Source organism: Anolis sagrei, chromosome 9 (assembly GCF_037176765.1).
Source record: "Anolis sagrei isolate rAnoSag1 chromosome 9, rAnoSag1.mat, whole genome shotgun sequence".
NCBI classification, from domain to species: Eukaryota; Metazoa; Chordata; class Lepidosauria; order Squamata; family Dactyloidae; genus Anolis; species Anolis sagrei.
Genome location: NC_090029.1, coordinates 22,709,396 through 22,728,792, shown reverse-complemented (window position 1 = coordinate 22,728,792; position 19,397 = coordinate 22,709,396). Strand labels below are relative to the sequence as shown.

Genomic DNA, 19,397 nt, shown 5'->3' with positions numbered 1-19,397 from the left:
AAAAAAGCTCCTGTTTTGTAGCAGGTTTCCTATGAGGCAGGTGAGGTAGTTGTCCTTTGTGATATTATACATTTTTCTCATGAGGAGGTAGTGGTTCACAGTATCATAGGCTGCTGACAGGTCTATGTGCTGAGTCAGGTTCAGCCCTTGCGATGTGCAACTTTTGCCTTTCCTGAAGCCAGCTTGAGGTGGAATCAGACATGGGTCTATTTTTTCCATAATTCTATGCAAAATAAGTCTCTCCAGAACTTTGTAGAGGTGGCACAACAGGGAGATTGGTCTGTAGCTTTTTGGGTCATTACGGTCTTTGCCTGGCTTCAAGATGGCGATGACTCTTGCTTTCCTCCAGATTTTGGGGATCTGACAGGATGCAGTGCAGTTGTTCATCAGCTCCAACAGCCAGCGGAGTGGGTGCCAGAAACAATATCATACGAAAGCTGACTGGCACAACCTGGGGATCACAACCAGACACAGTGAAGACATCTGCCCTTGTGCTGTGCTACTCTGCTGCTGAGTATGCATGCCCAATGTGGAACACATCTCACCACACTAAAACCGTGGATGTGGCTCTTAATGAGACATGCCGCATTATCACGGGGTGTCTGCGCCCTACACCACTGGAGAGATTACACTGCTTAGCCGGTATTGCACCACCTGACATCCGCCGGGAAGTGGCAGCCAATAGTGAAAGGACCAAGGCAGAGACATATCCAGCTCATCCCCTGTTTGGGTATCAGCCAGCACGTCAACGACTTAAATCTAGACATAGTTTTCTAAGATCTACAGAGACACTTGCTGGAACACCTCAGCAAGCGAGAGTCCAAAAGTGGCAGGCTCAAACCCAGCACCTCAACCAATGGCTGATACCAAATGAGAAACTCCCTCCTGGGCACACAGAAGACTGGGCGACCTGGAAGGCGTTGAACAGACTGCGCTCTGGCACCACGAGATGCAGAGCCAACCTTCAGAAATGGGGCCACAAAGTGGAATCCTCGACATGTGAGTGTGGAGAAGAGCAAACCACTGACCACCTGCTGCAATGCAACATGAGCCCAGCCACATGCACAATGGAGGACCTTCTTGCAGCAACACCGGAGGCACTCCAAGTGGCCAGATACTGGTCAAAGGACATTTAACCAACTACCAAACTCACACATTTTGTATTTTTCTGTTTGTTTGCTTTGTTCTGTTAGAAATGTAATATAATGGACTGGTTGCTCTGACACAACAAATAAATAAATAAATAAATAAATAAATAAATAAATAAATAAATAAATGGCTGCTATTATTATTATGTTAACTTAATATGTTTACTCTGAAAACGGCTTCCATTGAAAGCATTTCCATGCAATTTTAAAAATATACAAATATACAAACATTAAAACAGAACTAAATTAATATCACTGATATTTTTTAAACAACTTAAAACCCATAAAAACATATTTGAAATTAAATGTTGTTTAATGTATTACACAAAATGCCTGACGATCTCTGCTAGGCATAAGGCTATAAAGGAGGCATGGGCAAACTTTGGCCCTCCAGGTGTTTTGGATTTCAAACACCTGGAGGACCAATGGCATTGTTGGAGTTAAAGTCCAAAACACCTGGAGGGCCAAAGTTTGCCCATGCCTTCTATAACAGAATGTGAAATTGACCAGTTATACATAACCTGGTGGTGCAATGGGTTAAACTGTTGAGCTGCTGCACTTGCTGACCAAAAGGTCGGTAGTTTGAATCCAGGGAGCAGGGTGAGCTCCCACTGTTAGCCCCAGCTTCTGCCAACCTAGCAGTTTGAAAACATGAGTATATCAATAGGTATCTATCCAGCGGGAAGGTAATGGTGCTCCATGCAGTCATGCAGGCCACATGACCTAGAAGGTGTCTAATGCCGGCACTGGCTTAGAAATGTAGATGAGACCACCCTCGAGAGTTGGACACGACTAGACTTAATGTCAGTGGGGAACCTTTACCTGTTTTGTAATTAATTACATAACCCTACAAAGCAAAGGTGTTAATGATGTAAGGTTATAATTAAAACAAAAGGATAGATCGCTTTTGTCCTCTTTTGGTACAACTGTAACACATGACATCATCACAATGTTTACTATAATTGTATATATTTCAAAGTGCTGGCTTTAGCCTATAAAGCCCTAAACGGTTCTGGCCCAGCCTACCTATCTGAACGCATCTCTTCCTACGAACCCTCCAGGAAGTTAAAATCATCTGAGGAGGCCCTGCTCTCAATCCCGTCTGCTTCGCAAGCAACGCTTGGCGGGAACGAGAGACAGGGCCTTCTCTGTGGTGGCCCCTCGGCTGTGGAACTCCTTGCCTAGGGATATTAGATCAGCCCCTTCCCTCCTGACCTTTCGTAAGAGAGTGAAAACCTGGTTCTTCGAGGAGGCATTCGGAACCCCGGAATAGATAGTCAAGCTTGAGATGGAGAATGACTCAGGAACGGCCAAGACAACGAAACGGATGAGGATTGGAATGAGAGGATATAGCTCTTTTTAAATTGTTATTGCACTGTCTTTTTTGTCTAAATGCACTTAATTGTTTTTGCTTTTGTATTGTATTGATGGCATCGAATTGTGCCGATATGTAGACCGCCCTGAGTCGCCTGCGGGCTGATATGGGTGGGAAAAAGTGATGTAAATAATAAATAAAATATTATATATAATAATTTATATATTACATTATAAATAAATTGTTTATTTTATTGTAATTTTATATATATATAATTATAATTACACTAATATATAACAATTTGTTTATAATGTAATATATAAATTATATATAATATAATTATATATATATATATATAATTTAGATATATAAATTATAGGAATTATAAATAATGTTATATATTATTGTAATTATACATATAAATTATATATATAAATTATACATAATAATTTATAAATTACATTATAAATAAATTATGTTATATATTAGTGTAATTATATATATATATATATGTATATGTATATGTATAACAATAATATATAATATAATTTATTTATAATTCCTCCTATAATAAGGATGAGGCGTTGGGCTCCTGGGAGGCTTCTCTGGATTCAACTGAGAAGTTCAAGGATGTCCTAGAGCCACACCCCCCGGCATCTGACTTCTGATTGGTCCGAAGGAGCGCTGGAGGGCGTGTTCTTCCTTCGGTAGGGCGCGTGGCTTGATGGAGCCAATCAGAAAGCGACGGCGGGGCCTTCCTCTCGGCGGGGGGCGTGGCTACGTGGCGCGTCATCGGAAGCGGAGCCAATCAGGAAGCGGCGCGGAGTATTTGAATCTAAGGCGGAGCCCAGCACAAAACGGTCGCTGTCGTTTTCACCTCCGTCGCCGTTGCTTCTTGACCCAGCGAGAGGAGGAGGAGGATGCAGGTCCCGGAGCTGGGCAGAAGGCCGGGAGCCATGCGGAAAAGGTAGGGAAAATAGGAGGGGAGGGGGCGTGTTTTCCTGGGCCTCTTTCAAGCAGAGGCCGGGTGGCCATCTGTCGGGAGTGATTGTATTGTGTCCTCCTATCTGGCAAGAAGAAGAGAGCTGCACTGGATGTCCTTCAGGAGTCCCTTTCAACTCTGGGAGTCCAGTGGAGTCTCCTTTTCTGTAGTTCTTCAAGCAGAGGATGGGTGGCCATCTGCTGGGAGGGCTTTGCTGGTGACTCTGCGTGGCAGAAAGAAGGGGGTCAGCCTAAATGACCTTTGGGGGGCTCCCTTCCAATTTGAGAATTCTCTGACTACGGCTTCCATAAAACTTATACTACTACGGGGCTGCAGGGCCGTCTATCTGGAGGGATTGGATTGTGTCATCCTGTTTGGCAGAAAGGGGTTGGACTAGATGACCTTTGGGGGTCCCTTCCGATTGGGGGATTCGATTACTTATGGCAGGTATGGGCATAATAATGCAGAATAATAATAAAAATGCAATATAGAATAATAATTATTATTATAATAATAATGCAGAATAGAATAATAATAATAATTTATTTATTTTTCATGTCAGGAGCAGACCAAATAGTTGCATTGCAATAATAATAATGTGCCCCACCCCAGTCATTCCAGAGATATATAAACCCATTGTCCTAATTCCAACAGACCTCACAACCTCTGAGGATGCTTGCCATAGATGCAGGCGAAACGTCAGGAGAAATGCCTCTAGCACATGGCTCTATGGCCCGTAAAAACCCACAAGAACCTAGTGATTCCAGCCATGAAAGCCTTTGACAATACAATAATAATAATAATGCAGAATAGAGAGGCACCATGACTTCCCTCGATGTAGTCCAGGCAAACTTTGGCCCTTCAGGTGTTTTGGACTCCCATCATTCCTAACAGCCTCAGGCCCCTGTATTTTTTAATTGTTCATTTTAATTATTGTATTGTTTTTAAGTGTTTTTTGCACTAAAAATAAGATACGTGCAGTGTGCATAGGAATTCGTTCATGTTTTTTTCAAATTATAATCCGGCCCTCCAACAGTTTGAGGGACTGTGACCTGGCCCTCTGTTTAAAACGTTTGAGGGCCCCTGGTCTAGTTTTTCAATGAATATCTCATCACTGAGCTTTAACCAAACCCAACCTAGTTTGTGGCAGCCGCAAAAATGAAGTTTTTGGAGTAGAATAACTACTGCCAGAGTAAGTGCCGCACTATTGAACGGGAAAGAACACTTTCAAATCAAGAACAGTTATTTTTCCCAAATTTTATTACATAATATTACTGTTTATTATTGCAATGCCTTGTTTTATTCTTATTTTTTTTTACAAATTCATATAATGGCATGTTTAGCCTGAAGAAGAGAAGGCTGAGATATGATAGCCATGTATAAATATGTGAGAGGAAGCCACAGGGAGGAGGGAGCAAGCTTGTTTTTTGCTTCCCTGGAGACTAGGATGCGGAACAATCTGAACACGAGGAAGAACTTCCTGACTGTGAGAGCCGTTCAGCAGTGGAACTCTCTGCTCCGGAGTGTGGTGGAGGCTCCTTCTTTGGAAGCTTTTAAACAGAGGCTGGGTGGCCATCTGTCAGTGGTGATTTGAATGCAACATTCCTGCTTCTTGGCAAGGGGTTGGACTGGATGGCCCATGAGGTCTCTTCCAACTCTTTGATTCTATAATTCTATGAAAACAGTGCCATATGCTGGGCTTCACTGGAACTGCACAAAGGGCCTTTTCCATGGGGCGTTGGGTCCGCTGCTTTCAGAGATAGGGCTGTGACCCCTCATAATATGGGATTTCTTTTGGATGCAGGAGCCCCACAAATGCCTTGAGTCGTGGAGGGAAGCCCTCATCACTGCAGCCCTTTGGCCAGACCTTGGAAGTTGGGTTGCCAGTCATATAGGATGTTAAGGGACGGTCCCATATTTGAATGACATGCCCATGTCCTATTACATTCCTTCCCAAGATGCCAATTATATCCTATTTCCACCAGCTCTCCCCACTTTCTCCCAAGAGTGGAAAAGGTTGGGATGTTGTTGTGTGGCTTCTGCGCCCTTTCCTTAAGCGGCTGAGGGGGAAAAGGAAAGGGCCTGAGGCTGTTAGGAATGATGGGAGTTGGAGTCCAAAACACCTGGAGGGCCAAAGCTTGCCCAAGCCTGGACTAGATGGCATTTGGGGCTCCCTCCTAACTTTGCTTCTGCTTCCCTGCAGCGAGGTCCTGGCGGATGAGTCGGTGGCCTGCCTGAGCCAGGCCTTGAGGCACCTGCATGACATCTGGGAGGAGATCGGCATCCCCGAGGAGCAGCGCCTGGAGCGCACTCAGGTGGTCCGGAAGCACGTCAAGGTGGGCAAGGCCAAACGGATGGGGAACCGATTCATTTCAAATGGCATGGATATTTATTGGATGATAGGCTACAAGGTGATATCACTGAAAGGAGAACCACATACACTCATGGATTTATTAAGGAGGACTGGGAGTTGAAATGGAGATATATATATATATATATATATATATATATCGGTAAAGGTTTCCCCTGACATTAAGTTTAGTCGTGTCTGACTCTGAGGGTTGGTGTTCATCTCCATTTCTAAGCCAAAGAGCCAGCGTTGTCCATAGACACCTCCAAGGTCATGTGGCCGGTATGACTGCTTGCAGCACTGTTACCTTCCAAGGCGGTACCTATTGATCTACTTACATTTGCATGTTTTTGAAACTGCTAGGTGGGCAGAAGCTGGGCGTAGCAGTGGGGAGCTCACCCCTGCTCTCCAGATTTGAATCGCTGACCTTTTGATCAACAAGTTCAGCAGCTCAGCGGTTTAATCCTGTGCCACCAGGAGCCGATATGTGCGTGTGTGTGTGTATGTGTATGTATGTGTGTGTGTGTGTATGTGTGTGTGTGTGTGTATATATATATATATATATATATATATATATATATATATATAAACACTAGCCATATCCTGTGGCCCAGTCTGGTGACCTGGAACATAAAGGAATGAGAAAGTATTGGTTTCTAATATATGTAATTTCTTTCTGCTTGTGGGTAAACAGTATTTCTTGCTGTTTCTTTGTCAGTGTTGATGTAGAGATTGTATGGTTCGCCTACTCTGGAACATGCAACTTACAATTGTCCAGTGTGCCTTTCCAGAATAATTGAAACTCCCAGCAACATGTCCTCAAAATGCACTTTATTATTGATTTAGGGTTGATTTGCACGCCCTATCCCCTCTGACATTTCTGTCCCAGTTATATCCTATCTTGCCCATGCCTAGCATTATTTTTTTTAAAAATGATTTTACATTTGGCCCAGCCACAGGTTTTTAATTGCTTGTTGTGTTACGGTATTGCTTATTTTTATTTTTGTTTATGAGATATATTTTAACTGTTTTGTATTGTTTGTTTGCTATTGCTTTATTATTGATGTATTGCGGGCTCGGCCTCATGTAAGCCGCACCGATTCCCTTGGGGAGATGGTAGCAGGGTATAAATAAAGTTTTATTATTATTATTCTTTAGGGGTCCCTTTCAGATCTATAATATTATATCTCTCTGTGTGTGAATCATAAATATCTATCTATATCTATGGCTGGATGGCTCTTTGTCAGGAGGGCTTTGATTTTGTTTGCTTGCCCTGGTGAAGGGAGTTGGACTGGATGGCCTTAAGTATTTTCTGGTGACATGGGGGTTCTGTGTGGGAATTTTGTCATTGGTGGGGTTCAGAATGCTTTTTGATTGTAGGTGAACTATAAATCCCAGTAACTGCAATTCCCAAATGCCAAGGTCTATTTCTCCCAAACTCCATCTGTGATTCATATTTGGGCATATGAAATATTTGTGCCAAGTTTGGTCCAGATCCATCATTGTTTGAGTCCACAGTGCTCTCTGGATGTAGGTGAACTACAACTCCCAAACTCAAGGTCAATGCCCATCAAGCCCTTCTAGTGTTTTCTGTTGTTCATGGGAGCTGTGTGTGCCACATTTGGTTCAATTTCATCGTTGGTGGAGTTCAGAATGCTCTTTGATTGTAGGTAAACTATAAATACCAGCAAGTACAACTCCCAAATGACAAAATCAATTTTTTTGAGTGATGGTCACTCCTTGGGTTAGTAGGTGTCTTGTGGCCATACACCTGGATAGAGAATCTCAAAATATTTTGTCCTATCAGAGCTCTTAACAAACAGTGTATGTTTGTAAATATATATTGAAAAAGTAAACAAAGGTGATCTAATTGTCTAACATTTATCTTGCTCTTCTTTCTGTCAATGTATTTTTAGTCATTCAACGTATTACAGACCAGTCTTTAAATATTCTTCATATATATTTAATCTCATATTGTTTACCCCAAACGCAGGGCCTGCTGGAGATGATGGTGGCGGAGGAGGAGAGCCTGAAGGGGCGGCTGCTCCAGAGCATCGCCGTCTGCCGCAAGAGGCAGGCTGACCTCTGCAAAGAGCTGCAACTGGCCCCCTTTGAGGTAAGGGACAGGATATAGGCCGTCCCCAAGTTACAAACACCCGACTTACAAACAATTCCTAGTTATGAACAGGATTGAGACAACAGGAAGCGAGAGGAATGTCTAGGTTGGGAGAAAGAACTCTTGTCTGTTGGAGTCAAGTGTGAATGTTGCAGTTGGCCACATTGATTAGCATTGAATGGCCTTGCACCTTCAAATCCTGGCTGCTTGCTTTTTGGGGATCCTTTGTTGGGAGGTGTTAGCTGGCCCTGATTGTCAGGAATTGCTCTGTTTTCAGAGTGTTGTTCTTTGTTTACTGTCCTGATTATTTAATACTGGTGTCCAGATTTTGTTCTTTTTCATGGTTTCCTCCTTTCTGTTGAAATTGTCCACATTCTTGTGAATTTTAATGGCTTCTCTGTGTAGTTTGCACTTCCCTCAAGCAGGCAAGAGTTCCTTCTCCCACCCTGGATCTTCCACAGATATATAAACCTCACAACCTCTGAAGATGCCTTATTTATTTGGAGTGCTTTTACCCCGCCCTTCTCAACCCCCTGGGGGGGGGGGGGACTCAGGGCAACTTACAAAAAGGCACAATTCGATGCCTAACAATTCACAAAATACAGTACAATATACAATACACAAAGTTACCATATTATATCAACAATTATAACTAAAACAGTCAAACAATATACTAGCAGTAATAAAATCATCTTGTGGTCAATGTTCGCCAATTCATAGTCCGTAATCCATCTAGCATCGTCATTATGCTTTCCTACTCTGGTTGTCATTGGTTGTCTTTGTCCATCTGCCAGCTTACCCAAAGGCCTGGTCCCACATCCAGGTTTTTAGCTTCCTTCTGAAAGCAAGGAGGGGTGTTGATGACCTAATCTCCCCAGGGAGTGCATTCCACAGGCGAGGGGCCACCACCGAGAAGGCCCTGTCCCTCGTCCCCACCAGTCTCGCTTGTGATAAAGGTGGGGCCGAGAGCAGGGCCTCCCCAGCAAGATGTTAAACTCCGAGGTGGGACATAGAAGGAGATACGTTTGGACAGGTACGCTGGGCCGGAGCCGTAAAGGGTTTTGTAGGTCACCCATAGATGTGGGTGAAACGTTAGGAGAGAATGCTTCTGGAATATGTCCATACAACCTGCTAATATACATATATTTTTGTCTGGAGTTACACTTTAAAATGTAGCTGTTCCGACTCAGAAACAAATTCAACTTAAGAATGTAACTTGGAATCTGGAGCAGAGCCGAGTGCAGCATAGCTGTCTGTGAGCTTTTGCTAGAAAACAGGAGAGGAAATATACAGGTATGATTCTTAAAAAGGTTTTAAAAAATATTGTTGCAGGTGATAAAAGTAGATTAAGAGGAAGTTACCTAACTTTGGTAGTAGAGTCCCTAATGCTGTGTGTAAGGGAGTAGCCTCATGGTGCGCCCTTGCCAAAGAAATGGCAATAAAACACATTAAAGACTTTTGGGAAGGAGAATAATAATAATAATAATAATTATTATTATTATTATTTATACCCCGCCACCATATCCCCAATGGGGACTTGGGGCGGCTAACATGAGGCCGAACCTGAAAATAGTACAATGAAATAAGATACAAAACAACCGAAAGTTAAACATAACAAATACATAATGTAACACAGTAAAACAGACAATGCAACATAACATAATAAAATCAGTCACAAAGGGTGGGCCAAATGTGCAAGATAATGTTAAAACTCTGGGTGAGATAGGAAATAGAAAAGTGTGTTTGTAAAGGAGGAGAAGTGACCCCTAAACATAGACAGGCAGTTGACACCTTGAGTGACCTCGATCTAGGGAACAGGAGGTGCACAGTACAGGCTCCCCTCTGTCCCCAATGGCTCTCCATACACACCTCTTGGTGCTTCTTCCTCTGCCGCTCTTTCCCAGGAGGATGAGGAGGCCACCATCCTGCAACTGGAGAAGGACCTGCGGACACGGGTGGAGGTGATGCTGAAGCAGAAGCGGGAGCGTTGGCAGGAGCTGAAGGCCCTGCAGGAGCGGGACCAGGACCTCTGCGACCTGCTCTGCGCTGAGCCATTTGCTGCCACTGAGGAGCCCGGGGCTGTGCCCAGCCTGGCCCAGCTGGATGCCTTCCGCCGACACCTGGCCGCGCTCACGGCTGAAAAGGTCGGTGTCTGTCGGATTGGTCAGTTGGGGGATGGTCGGACGGAAAAATGGGCCTTGTCAATTGACGCCTCTCTTCCCGCAGGAGCGGCGCTGGGGCGAGTTCCTTGAAACGAAGCAGCAAATTGTGCAATGCATGGAGGAGCTGGAGCAGAGCCCCGAGACCAGCTTCGAGCGGGATGTGGTCTGTGAGGATGAGGACGCCTTCTGCCTCTCCACCGAGAACATTGCCGCGCTCAAGGAGCTCCTGCAGCAGGTGGGGAAGCTCAGTGCCCAAATCTCTCTAGTCTACTTCCGATCAGACTAGCCTTTCTCAACCTGGGAGTCGGGACCCCTGGGAGGTCACGAGCGACTTTCAAAGGGGTCACCAAAGACCATCAGAAAACATATATTTCTGATGGTCTTTGGAACCCCTTTGGCAGAGAAGGCTGAAGATCTCTCCGCCTGTCCTTCTCCTCCTTTTGGGAACCAGACGGCGAATCCTCCCACCAAAAGCTCTCTTCCTCTGTGATTGGCTGACCTCTCAGCCAAGGGTAGGGCTCTTTCTGAGGCTCCAAGCAGGGAGAGGAGAGAAGGCGTGCTTGTCACATGACAGTGTAGTACGCATGTACGGGTAAAGGAGAGTGTGCGAAGCTGGAGGGAGGCTCATGCCAGTGAGTCCCTTCAAGGCATGGGGGTTCTGTGTAGAAAGTATAGCTAAATTCTGTCATTGGGTAGGTTCAGAATGCTTTTACTGTAGGTGAACTATACATCCCAGCTACTCCAATTCCCAAATGTCAATGTCTATTTTTCCCAAACTCCAACTGTGTTCACATTTGGGCATATTGAATATTCGTGCCAAATTTGGTCCAGATCCATCATTGTTTGAGTCCACAGTGCTCTCTGGATGTAGGTGAACTACAACTCCCAAACTGAAGGTTAATGCTCACCAAAACCTTCAAGTATTTTCTGTTAGTCATGGGAGTTTCCTGTCGTAGTCACTGCGAATCATACATTTGGTATTCTCTGCGCCTGCGTAGCAGCATTCGGAACCTTCTGAAAGCAAAAAGAATGACAGTTAGCTTGGCCACGCCCCCTTCCCCTGGTATAAATAGCCCGTGGGTGGGGCCAACCGTCAGTTCTCTTCATCCGCGCTGACAAACAGCTGGAGAACCTTCTGCTCTGCGAGCTACAGTTTTTTTACCTATCGGAAAGCAATCCTTTTATGATCTACTATGGCTACTAATTCTTTTAAAAAATGTACTAAATGCCCCAATGTCTTACCTGACAATGATGGGCATGACCTTTGCCTCGCTTGTTTGGGTGAGGCACACTTATACCAATCCTGTTCGGTCTGCCAATCTTTTACATCGCAGACAAGAAAAAATAGGATCTTGAGACTTAAAGCAGCCCTTTATGAAAGGGCATTTCTACCATCGAGTGATCCGATAAAAATTGACCCGCCTCAGGGGCAGTCAACAGCCCCAAAGAAGAAGGTAAAGAAGCCTAAAGACAAAGGGGCCCAAGATGGCCGTTTGGCCGTTAACAGAAAAACGGCCGTTACACCCAGACGCTTTAAAATAAAACTTTGACGTGCTGCTATCTATGTCTGGGCGAAACTGCTGGGGTCTTTCTTTAGGCAGATTGAGCTTTCTTGAATAACCGAGTCCACTTCAATTTTAAACATTAAACAGGGTATTTATTCACGAAGTCCTGGTAGACTTGGCTCAGCTTATCAATATTACAAAACAATCAATGAATAATAAACTCCATCTATATTAATAAACTCTATCTATATTCAGTTAAACTCAATTTATCTATCTATCTATCTATCTATCTATCTATCTATCTATCTATTTATTATCTATGTCTCAATTAAACTAAATTACTCAATTAAACTCAATTAAACTAAATTTAAGTTTCCGAATGCTGCTACGCAGGCGCAGAGAATACCAAATGTATGCATTCGCAGGTGACTACTAAGGAAACTACAGTTACCGGTAAGCAACTTATAATTCTGTGTGCCAAGTTTGGTTCAGTTCCATCATTGGTGGAGTTTAGAAATCTCTTTGATTGTAGGTGAACTATAAATCCCAACAACTACAACTCCCAAATGACAAAATCAATCCCCCCCCCCCAACCCCACCAGTATTCAAATTTGGGCATCTCTGGTATTTGTGCCATTTATTTTGTAGTGTTCTCACTACATATTCATCATATTTTATCATTATTTTATATAATTCTCCTATTAATCCTTTTTTTCTTGTAAATATACGTTCACCCTTGCTTTCAAAGTAAACTCGAGCACAAAGGTGCAATCCAAGCCTTTCTGCTCTTTTGTGAATGTACTTTTTCCCTCCCAGCTCTATCCTTCAATTGGGCTTCTCTGTTTTCCCCTCGTGACCACCTGTGATTTGCACCTATGCTAAAGCCAGCACTTTGAATTGTGCCCGGTAGCAAATTCGGTCTTTGAGTCCCGAGAGTTCTGATGCTGCCTGCGCGAGTGCAGGAATTACCATAGGTGCAAATCCACAGGTGGTCACTCGGGAAACCATGTTTACAGGTAAACAACCTACACTTCTCTGTTCCAAAACAATTCAGATTTTTTCCTGCTCTTTGCCTTTTCCCATCCCTTTCAGGTCATATTGATCTCTTTCCCCCCCCTCCTACCCACGTCTTTCCCAATTGCCCGGCAATAATAATTTCTCTTCCAAATTCCTTCACCCTTCTCCCTCCTTCCCTCTGTTTGACTCATTCTTAAAACCTTCTTGTTTAAATTGAAAAATCTCATTCTCTTCAGGAGGGAAGAAGGGAGGGAGGGGGTCAGCATTTTCCCAGCCCTGACCCACAACCACGATACTACTCTTTTTTGTGCCTTTCAGCTGGAGATCAAGAAAAGCCAGAAAGAAGCACTGTGTGAAGATCTGCGCTCCAGGGTCCTGGTGCTCTGGAACCGCCTGCAGGTCCCTGCGGAGGAAAGGGAGGCCTTCGCCCCCTACATGGTGGGCTTCAGGTCCGAAATCATAAATGCGGTGAGCAACGCTGGATGGAGCTGCCTCTTCCTTTGGGACAGGGCTTCTTGGGCCCTCTAAGATTCCAGGGGACTGGGAGGGAATGGTTCTTTTCTTCTATTGAGATGCTGCTTCTTCTGTTGCTGCTGAGTTTGGCTTCCTCCAACTGCAGCACAACGCAAGATGAGAGGAGGGGAATAATAATAATAATAATAATATTAGTCCCCGGTGGCGCAGTGAGTTAAACCACTGAGCTGCTAAGCTTGTTGACCGAAAGGTCGCAGGTTCAAACCCAGGGAGCAGCATGAGCTTCCACTGTCAGCCCCAGCCTCTGTTAACCTAGCAGTTCGAAAACATGCAAATGTGAGTAGATCAATAGATACCACTCGGGCTGGAAGGTAACGGCGCTCCATGCAGTCATGCTGGCCACATGACCTTGGAGGTGTCTACGGACAACGCCGGGTATTTGTCTTAGAAACGGAGATGAGCACCAACCCCGAGAGTCGGACACGACTGGACTTTATGCCAGGGGAAAACCTTTACTTTACCTATTATTATTTGAAACACAACAAGATGAGTCCACAGCAGACACTGCTGGCTGATTATTATTATTATTATTATTATTATTATTATTATTATTAGCTATCCCAGGTGACAGTAGAATTGACAAGAAGCAACTGAAAAAGCTGACACGATATGAGGATTTAAAGATTGAGCTGCAAAGACTCTGGCACAAGCCAGTGAAAGGGGTCCCAGTGGTGATCGGCACAGTGGGTGCCGTGCCTAAAGACCTTGGTCTGCACTTAAAAACAATTGGCGCTGACAAAATTACCTTCTGTCAGCTGCAAAACGCCACCTTACTAGGATCTGCACGCATTATTCACTGATACATCACACAGTCCTAGACACTTGGGAAGTGTCCGACATGTGATAAAATACAAAAAGCCAGCACAGTGATCTAGTTTTCTGTGTACCAATCTTGTTATGTATCTAATAATAATATTTTATTTGTCTCTCACCATCATCTCTTTGAAGGGACTCGAGGCGACTAACAAAGCACTCAAGGTGCCACACATAAAATAGAATTACATATAATCAAAACAATACACAATTTAACTGAATACAAACAATGGACAACATCAATCAATGCAATTAAAAAAACATTAAAATTCTAAAACATAGTCATACCTGTGGGTCATTGGGTTTCTTCAAACACGAATTAAAGTGCCGAATAACAATGAGAAGGGAAGCAGTGGGTTGGGGCCCAGATCCAACAGAAGCCAAGCTTGGGCTCCTTTGGGTGCTCCAGATCCCAAGTGTGACGATGCAGGGGAGGGGATGGCTCGGGGCTGGAAAGACTGCCCACCATGCACTGAAGCTCTGACCCCTGCCATCCTGTGCCTTCCTCCTTTGCAGCTGCAGCGGGAGGAAGAGCGCCTGGAGCAGCTCAAGCGCGACAACATCCAGAACGTGGTGGAGGCCATCCGAGGGGAGCTGGCCAGCTACTGGGAGAAGTGCTTCTATAGTGAGCAGCAGAGGCACTCCTTCAGCCCCTACTTCCAGGGTAAGTGACCCCCTCCTCTGACCAGGATTGGAAGGGCTTGACCCCATATGGCCCTTGCGAGCTCATTTCCTACTCTCCAGACGACTTCACCGAGGAGCTCCTACAGCAGCACGACGCAGAGATCCTGAGGATGAAGCAATATTACGAGGCCCACCAAGAACTGTTTGAAGGCATCCGCAAGTGGGAAGACAGCTGGCGCCACTTTCAGGAGCTTGAGGTAGCTGTGGGCCAGCGGGGGACCAATGGAGTCTGGGCCAAGGAGACCATGGAGAGGGAGGGTTTGCCAATTCAGACCCCTTTTCTCCTCCCCAGAGAAAGGCATTGGACCCCAGCCGCTTCACCAACCGTGGGGGCAACCTTCTGAAAGAAGAGAAGCTGCGGGTGAAGCTGCAGAAGACTCTTCCAAAGGCAGGTGGCACTCTGGTGGAAGGGGCACAGTGGGGAGTATGGGGCGAGTGGACCTATTAACAAAAGACCCTCCCCATAAATGTACAGCAGAGTCACTTGTTAGCAGCAGCGTGACCCAGCACCAATAGCCCAAAGTGATACAAATAACAACAACACGCAGACCAATGTTATATCTTCCTTAGGAGGCTTTTCTTTGTAGTAAAATAATATGATTGTAGTAAAACAATATGTAAATAATACTATTTACAAGAAAAAGGTTTCTATAACACAAATAAAGTTCAACCTTCACTGGGGCTTCACATATGAGGCCTTCTCAGAGACAGAGACCTTTCTCCCACTGAGGCGTTCTCTCACACAGAGAGGCTTCTCTCACACAGAGAGTTCTCTCAGACTGTGGTTTTACTAAGCAAAAGGCACAACTGCTTATATTGCAATATAATACTACTACTAATAATATGATATTATAATTATATACTTATATTACATGTAATATAAATACTAATAATATTAAATATAGTAATATTTAATACTGATATTGTACTATGCTAATAATATAATATATTGTATGTATATATATTTATTATTTATTTCTTTAATGCACTTTTACCCCTTGTATATACCTTGTAAGCCATTCTGGGTCCCCTTTGGGGTGAGAAGAGCGGCAAATAAATGTAATAAATAAATAAATATTGAACTGCAGTCGTATTCATTTAACCCTTTCAGTGCTTGACTCACATTTTTGTAATTAAAATAGCTAGTTAATATTCTGACAAGGGGGGGGGAGGTGTCTGTGAGGCCACCAGGCTGAACACCAAGCTCTCTTTCTCCCTCTTGTAGCTTGAAGCAGAGTTGCAGGACCGAGTGGAGCGCTGGGAGCAGGAGCACCGGGAGCCCTTCCTGGTGCAAGAGCAGCCCTTCCTGCAGTACGTGGCCGAGCAGTGGCGCCTCCACCACCTGGAGAAGGAGCGCGAGCGGCAGGAGCGGGTGAGTCACACTTGCAGAGCAGGAACAGAAGCCCTCTCATTGGCCCATGGTGCCTGCGGAAAGAAGGGCCAGAGTGGCAAGAAGCTGGTGCCTGCCCAGTCTGAGCAATGGGAGGGCTTCTGTTCTCAGGCACAGCTGCAGGGGAAGTGGAATGCTTTTCTCTGGGCTGGCAGCCTTGAGGGAACATCATCATCTGCCCTTCAGTCATGTTTGGGACCCTGTGTTGCGCATCCGGTTTGGTGGCGGAGAGGCTTCCGAGTTGTTGTTATTATGTTTCCTGATACCCTGCTTATTCTCTCCACAAAGGAGACTTATGTTAAAAGTGTTTCAATAAAATTTCAAATCCACAAACCATAAAACAAAATTGAGTATCAATGGTGTACTGATTAAAATTGCATTGAAAGCTATAGCCACAGCATCCCCCGACCTAATTTCCAAATGTCACAAAAATATCATTGCAGATTTTATAAATGTGGATGATTCATGATATGTGAGTATGAATTAATTGAACGGAAGGATGTATGGATGGAGTTAATAATTTTGGAAACTCCAGTAAAAGGCCAAGGCTGGCAATGACTAACTACCTGCTTGCTGGACTGTGATTAAAACCTGCTAATGAGAACTGAAAAAGTAAACTGTGATAAGAATGGTGACAATGGTTCTTTCAAGTTAAGAGAAATGTTTACAACATTCCCGCTCACTGTGATAGATTTTTCATTGCATTGTTTTGTTTTGTTTTTATTGAATTCCTATGCGTTATCTATTTTATTGTGATGTTAGATCTGTTGTTTTGGTTTTATTTTATTGTATTTTGTTGTAATATATTTCTGTGCTCAGCCTCATGTAAGCCACTCCAAGTCCCCTTTGGGGAGATGGTGGCGGGGTATAAATATAGATTATTATTATTATTATTATTTTAAGAAGGAAGTCAACACAAGGCTAACACCAATCAAGAAGAGTCAACATCTGGCCAGGAAACTGAGTTGGAATCAATATATTCCAGGATGGAAGACGTCTATCATTAATTTACAACTTTGGGACATCAGCAGAATATTCCTATAAAAGACTCAATGTAACAATTCTCAAACTGTGACAGACCTGAGGAGTCTGGTTCACCCGCTATGCTCTGCTCCATGGGAAGGAGAGAGATAGTGTACCTATGGAGAGTGTCAGATATGCTATAAGCAAAGCATGAATCTGGTCACTTTGGGGCTTCTTTCTCAAGGGAAGAGGAAGAAGTACACTTTTGGAAATTCAGATTTTGTGCAGGGGGTCAGTTTCTGCTGTATGGAAAACAGAGATCTGGTCCTTGGCATTGTGCTTAGGGAAAGGATGCATTTTGGAGTTATGGAAGTTTTGGAACTATGCGTTGGCAGGCAGCAGGAAAGTAGGGTCTGGTCTAACAGGTGCTTCTCCAAGAAGGGAGAAAAGGATATGCATGACGATGAATGCATGTACATGTGTGTGAATGGTGATTGAAAACTTAATTCTCCTTAGTTTGTTTGTTAGCCATGCAATTGTGAATCCAATGTAGTTGCATAGAATCTTTATATGTCCAATGTCATTCTTTGTGTAAAAGTTCTGCAAAACTTTTGATCTACCCTCTCACACTGGAAACTGCAATAAAAAGAACCTAATAATAATAATAATAATAATAATAATAATAATAACTTATTTAAACCTCACCCCCATCACCCCAAGGGGACTCAGGGCGGCTTATTGTAAGCCCTACAATACAGTACAGCAATGCTAATAACATGCAATGTCAATAAAATAAAAAATAAATATATATGTTTTATTGTTTTAATGCTTGTTGTATTGTTTTAATTATGATTTATGTTTAATTGTGGTTTTACTATTGTAATTGTTTGTATTGATATCATGTCGGTGCCCAATGTAAGGCTTTGAATTTTGCCATTATTTATGTGTAAACCGCTTTGAGTCCCCCAGGGGTGAGAAAGGCAGCATATAAATACTGTAAATAAATTAATAAATAAAACAAAAAACAACATAAAAAGCATATAAACAATATAAACTCACAATTAATCACAGAATCTATGCTTTAAAGTTATTGAAAAGTTATTCATGACACAAAATCTTCTCTAAAAGCTGGCTTTCCATCTCTTTCTTCCAGCAACTCAAAAAATCGCGCCAGATTGAGGAGGAGATGATGTACGGGAGCAGCCCCCGGACCCCCAACAAGAGGCGGGGGATGGGCCTCACCACACCCGGAAAGGTCCGGAAGGTGAGTGCAGGAAAGGGACTCGGAGAAATCTTTTTTGTCTGGCTCTGGCTTTTTCCTCTGCCGAGGGGCTGCAGCTAGAGATATGTCTGAAAGTCTTGGATGAAAGGAATAGAAGATGCTCCTCTGCAACTTGAGAGAAGCCAGAGCCAAGAGGCCTGTGTCTCTTCCAGAGCCTCAGGTGTCACCCTAACCCTTTTCTCTCTAGCTGAACATCACCGCTTCCACACCCAACACCACCATGCGCTCGACCCTCAGGGGATCTCTCTTCAATTCCCCAGCAGCGTCAGTGTCTCGGCCTCCGCTTTCCGGAAGGAAGGTACGTTGTGGCTCGGTGCTGCCCTAATCCCAGCATCTGTGTTTCAGTCAGACAGTAGAGGCGAGGAGATTAAATGCAATTATTTTAGTCTGACAGCTATTGGGTGTACAACAGGAAAAATAGTGCCACCACTATCATTTTAGTATCTAAAGTTTTTAAACAAGTCTTTTTACATTCACCGCTTTTTTTTTTGCCCTTCTCTCAAGTGTGCCTCTTATCTATCTTCATTCCAGCCATTTCCCCCTTTCTTCCCCCCCCCCCCCTCTTCCTGTGTTCCTCCTCCCTTTGGGTCATAAAGTCCCATCTCTTGAACTTCTCCCATTCTTTTAATACTTCTGTTTTGATTATTTATTTATTTATTTATTTACGACATTTATATGCCGCCCTTCTCACCCCGAAGGGGACTCAGAGCGGCTTACAATATACATACAATATATATATACAATATATTATTAACATAGTACAATATCAGTTTTAAATATTGCTATATTGCACTATATCAATTATACTGTAATATTATTAGTAATATTACATGTAATATAAATATATAATTATAATATATTATTATTAGTAGTATTATATTGCATTACATTACAATATTATAAATATTATATGTATATACAATATATTATATATTATATTATAACATATTATTAGAATAGCGCAGGAGACAAGGTGGAACTGTCCCCTGGCCCCCCTTTCTTCACTCCGGCCCAGAGCAGCAGTCGGTGCTGGGGGGAGGGGTCCCCAACGGATGGCAAATGCAGGAGACAAGATGGTGCTGTCCCCTGGCCTCCCCTCTCTTCGCTCTGGCTCTGATTAGCCAGAAGACCCCTCC

General features: G+C 43.6%; 1 protein-coding gene across 2 annotated transcripts in view; it reads left to right on the top strand.

Annotated features, from left to right (window-relative positions):
• The first annotated feature begins 3,280 nt into the window (after positions 1–3,280).
• Positions 3,281–19,397, top strand: part of PRC1 (protein regulator of cytokinesis 1) — a 32,370-nt gene continuing 16,253 nt past the window's right edge. For both annotated transcript variants that reach the window (XM_067471363.1, XM_067471362.1), the window contains exons 1-12: positions 3,281–3,430; positions 5,649–5,781; positions 7,789–7,911; positions 9,816–10,055; positions 10,138–10,308; positions 12,914–13,063; positions 14,459–14,606; positions 14,687–14,823; positions 14,919–15,014; positions 15,852–15,998; positions 18,133–18,243; positions 18,449–18,559. In XM_067471363.1, coding sequence (XP_067327464.1) covers positions 3,384–3,430; positions 5,649–5,781; positions 7,789–7,911; positions 9,816–10,055; positions 10,138–10,308; positions 12,914–13,063; positions 14,459–14,606; positions 14,687–14,823; positions 14,919–15,014; positions 15,852–15,998; positions 18,133–18,243; positions 18,449–18,559 — 1,614 coding nt within the window. In that variant the 5' untranslated portion in view covers positions 3,281–3,383. The remainder of the gene's footprint in view (positions 3,431–5,648; positions 5,782–7,788; positions 7,912–9,815; positions 10,056–10,137; positions 10,309–12,913; positions 13,064–14,458; positions 14,607–14,686; positions 14,824–14,918; positions 15,015–15,851; positions 15,999–18,132; positions 18,244–18,448; positions 18,560–19,397) is intronic.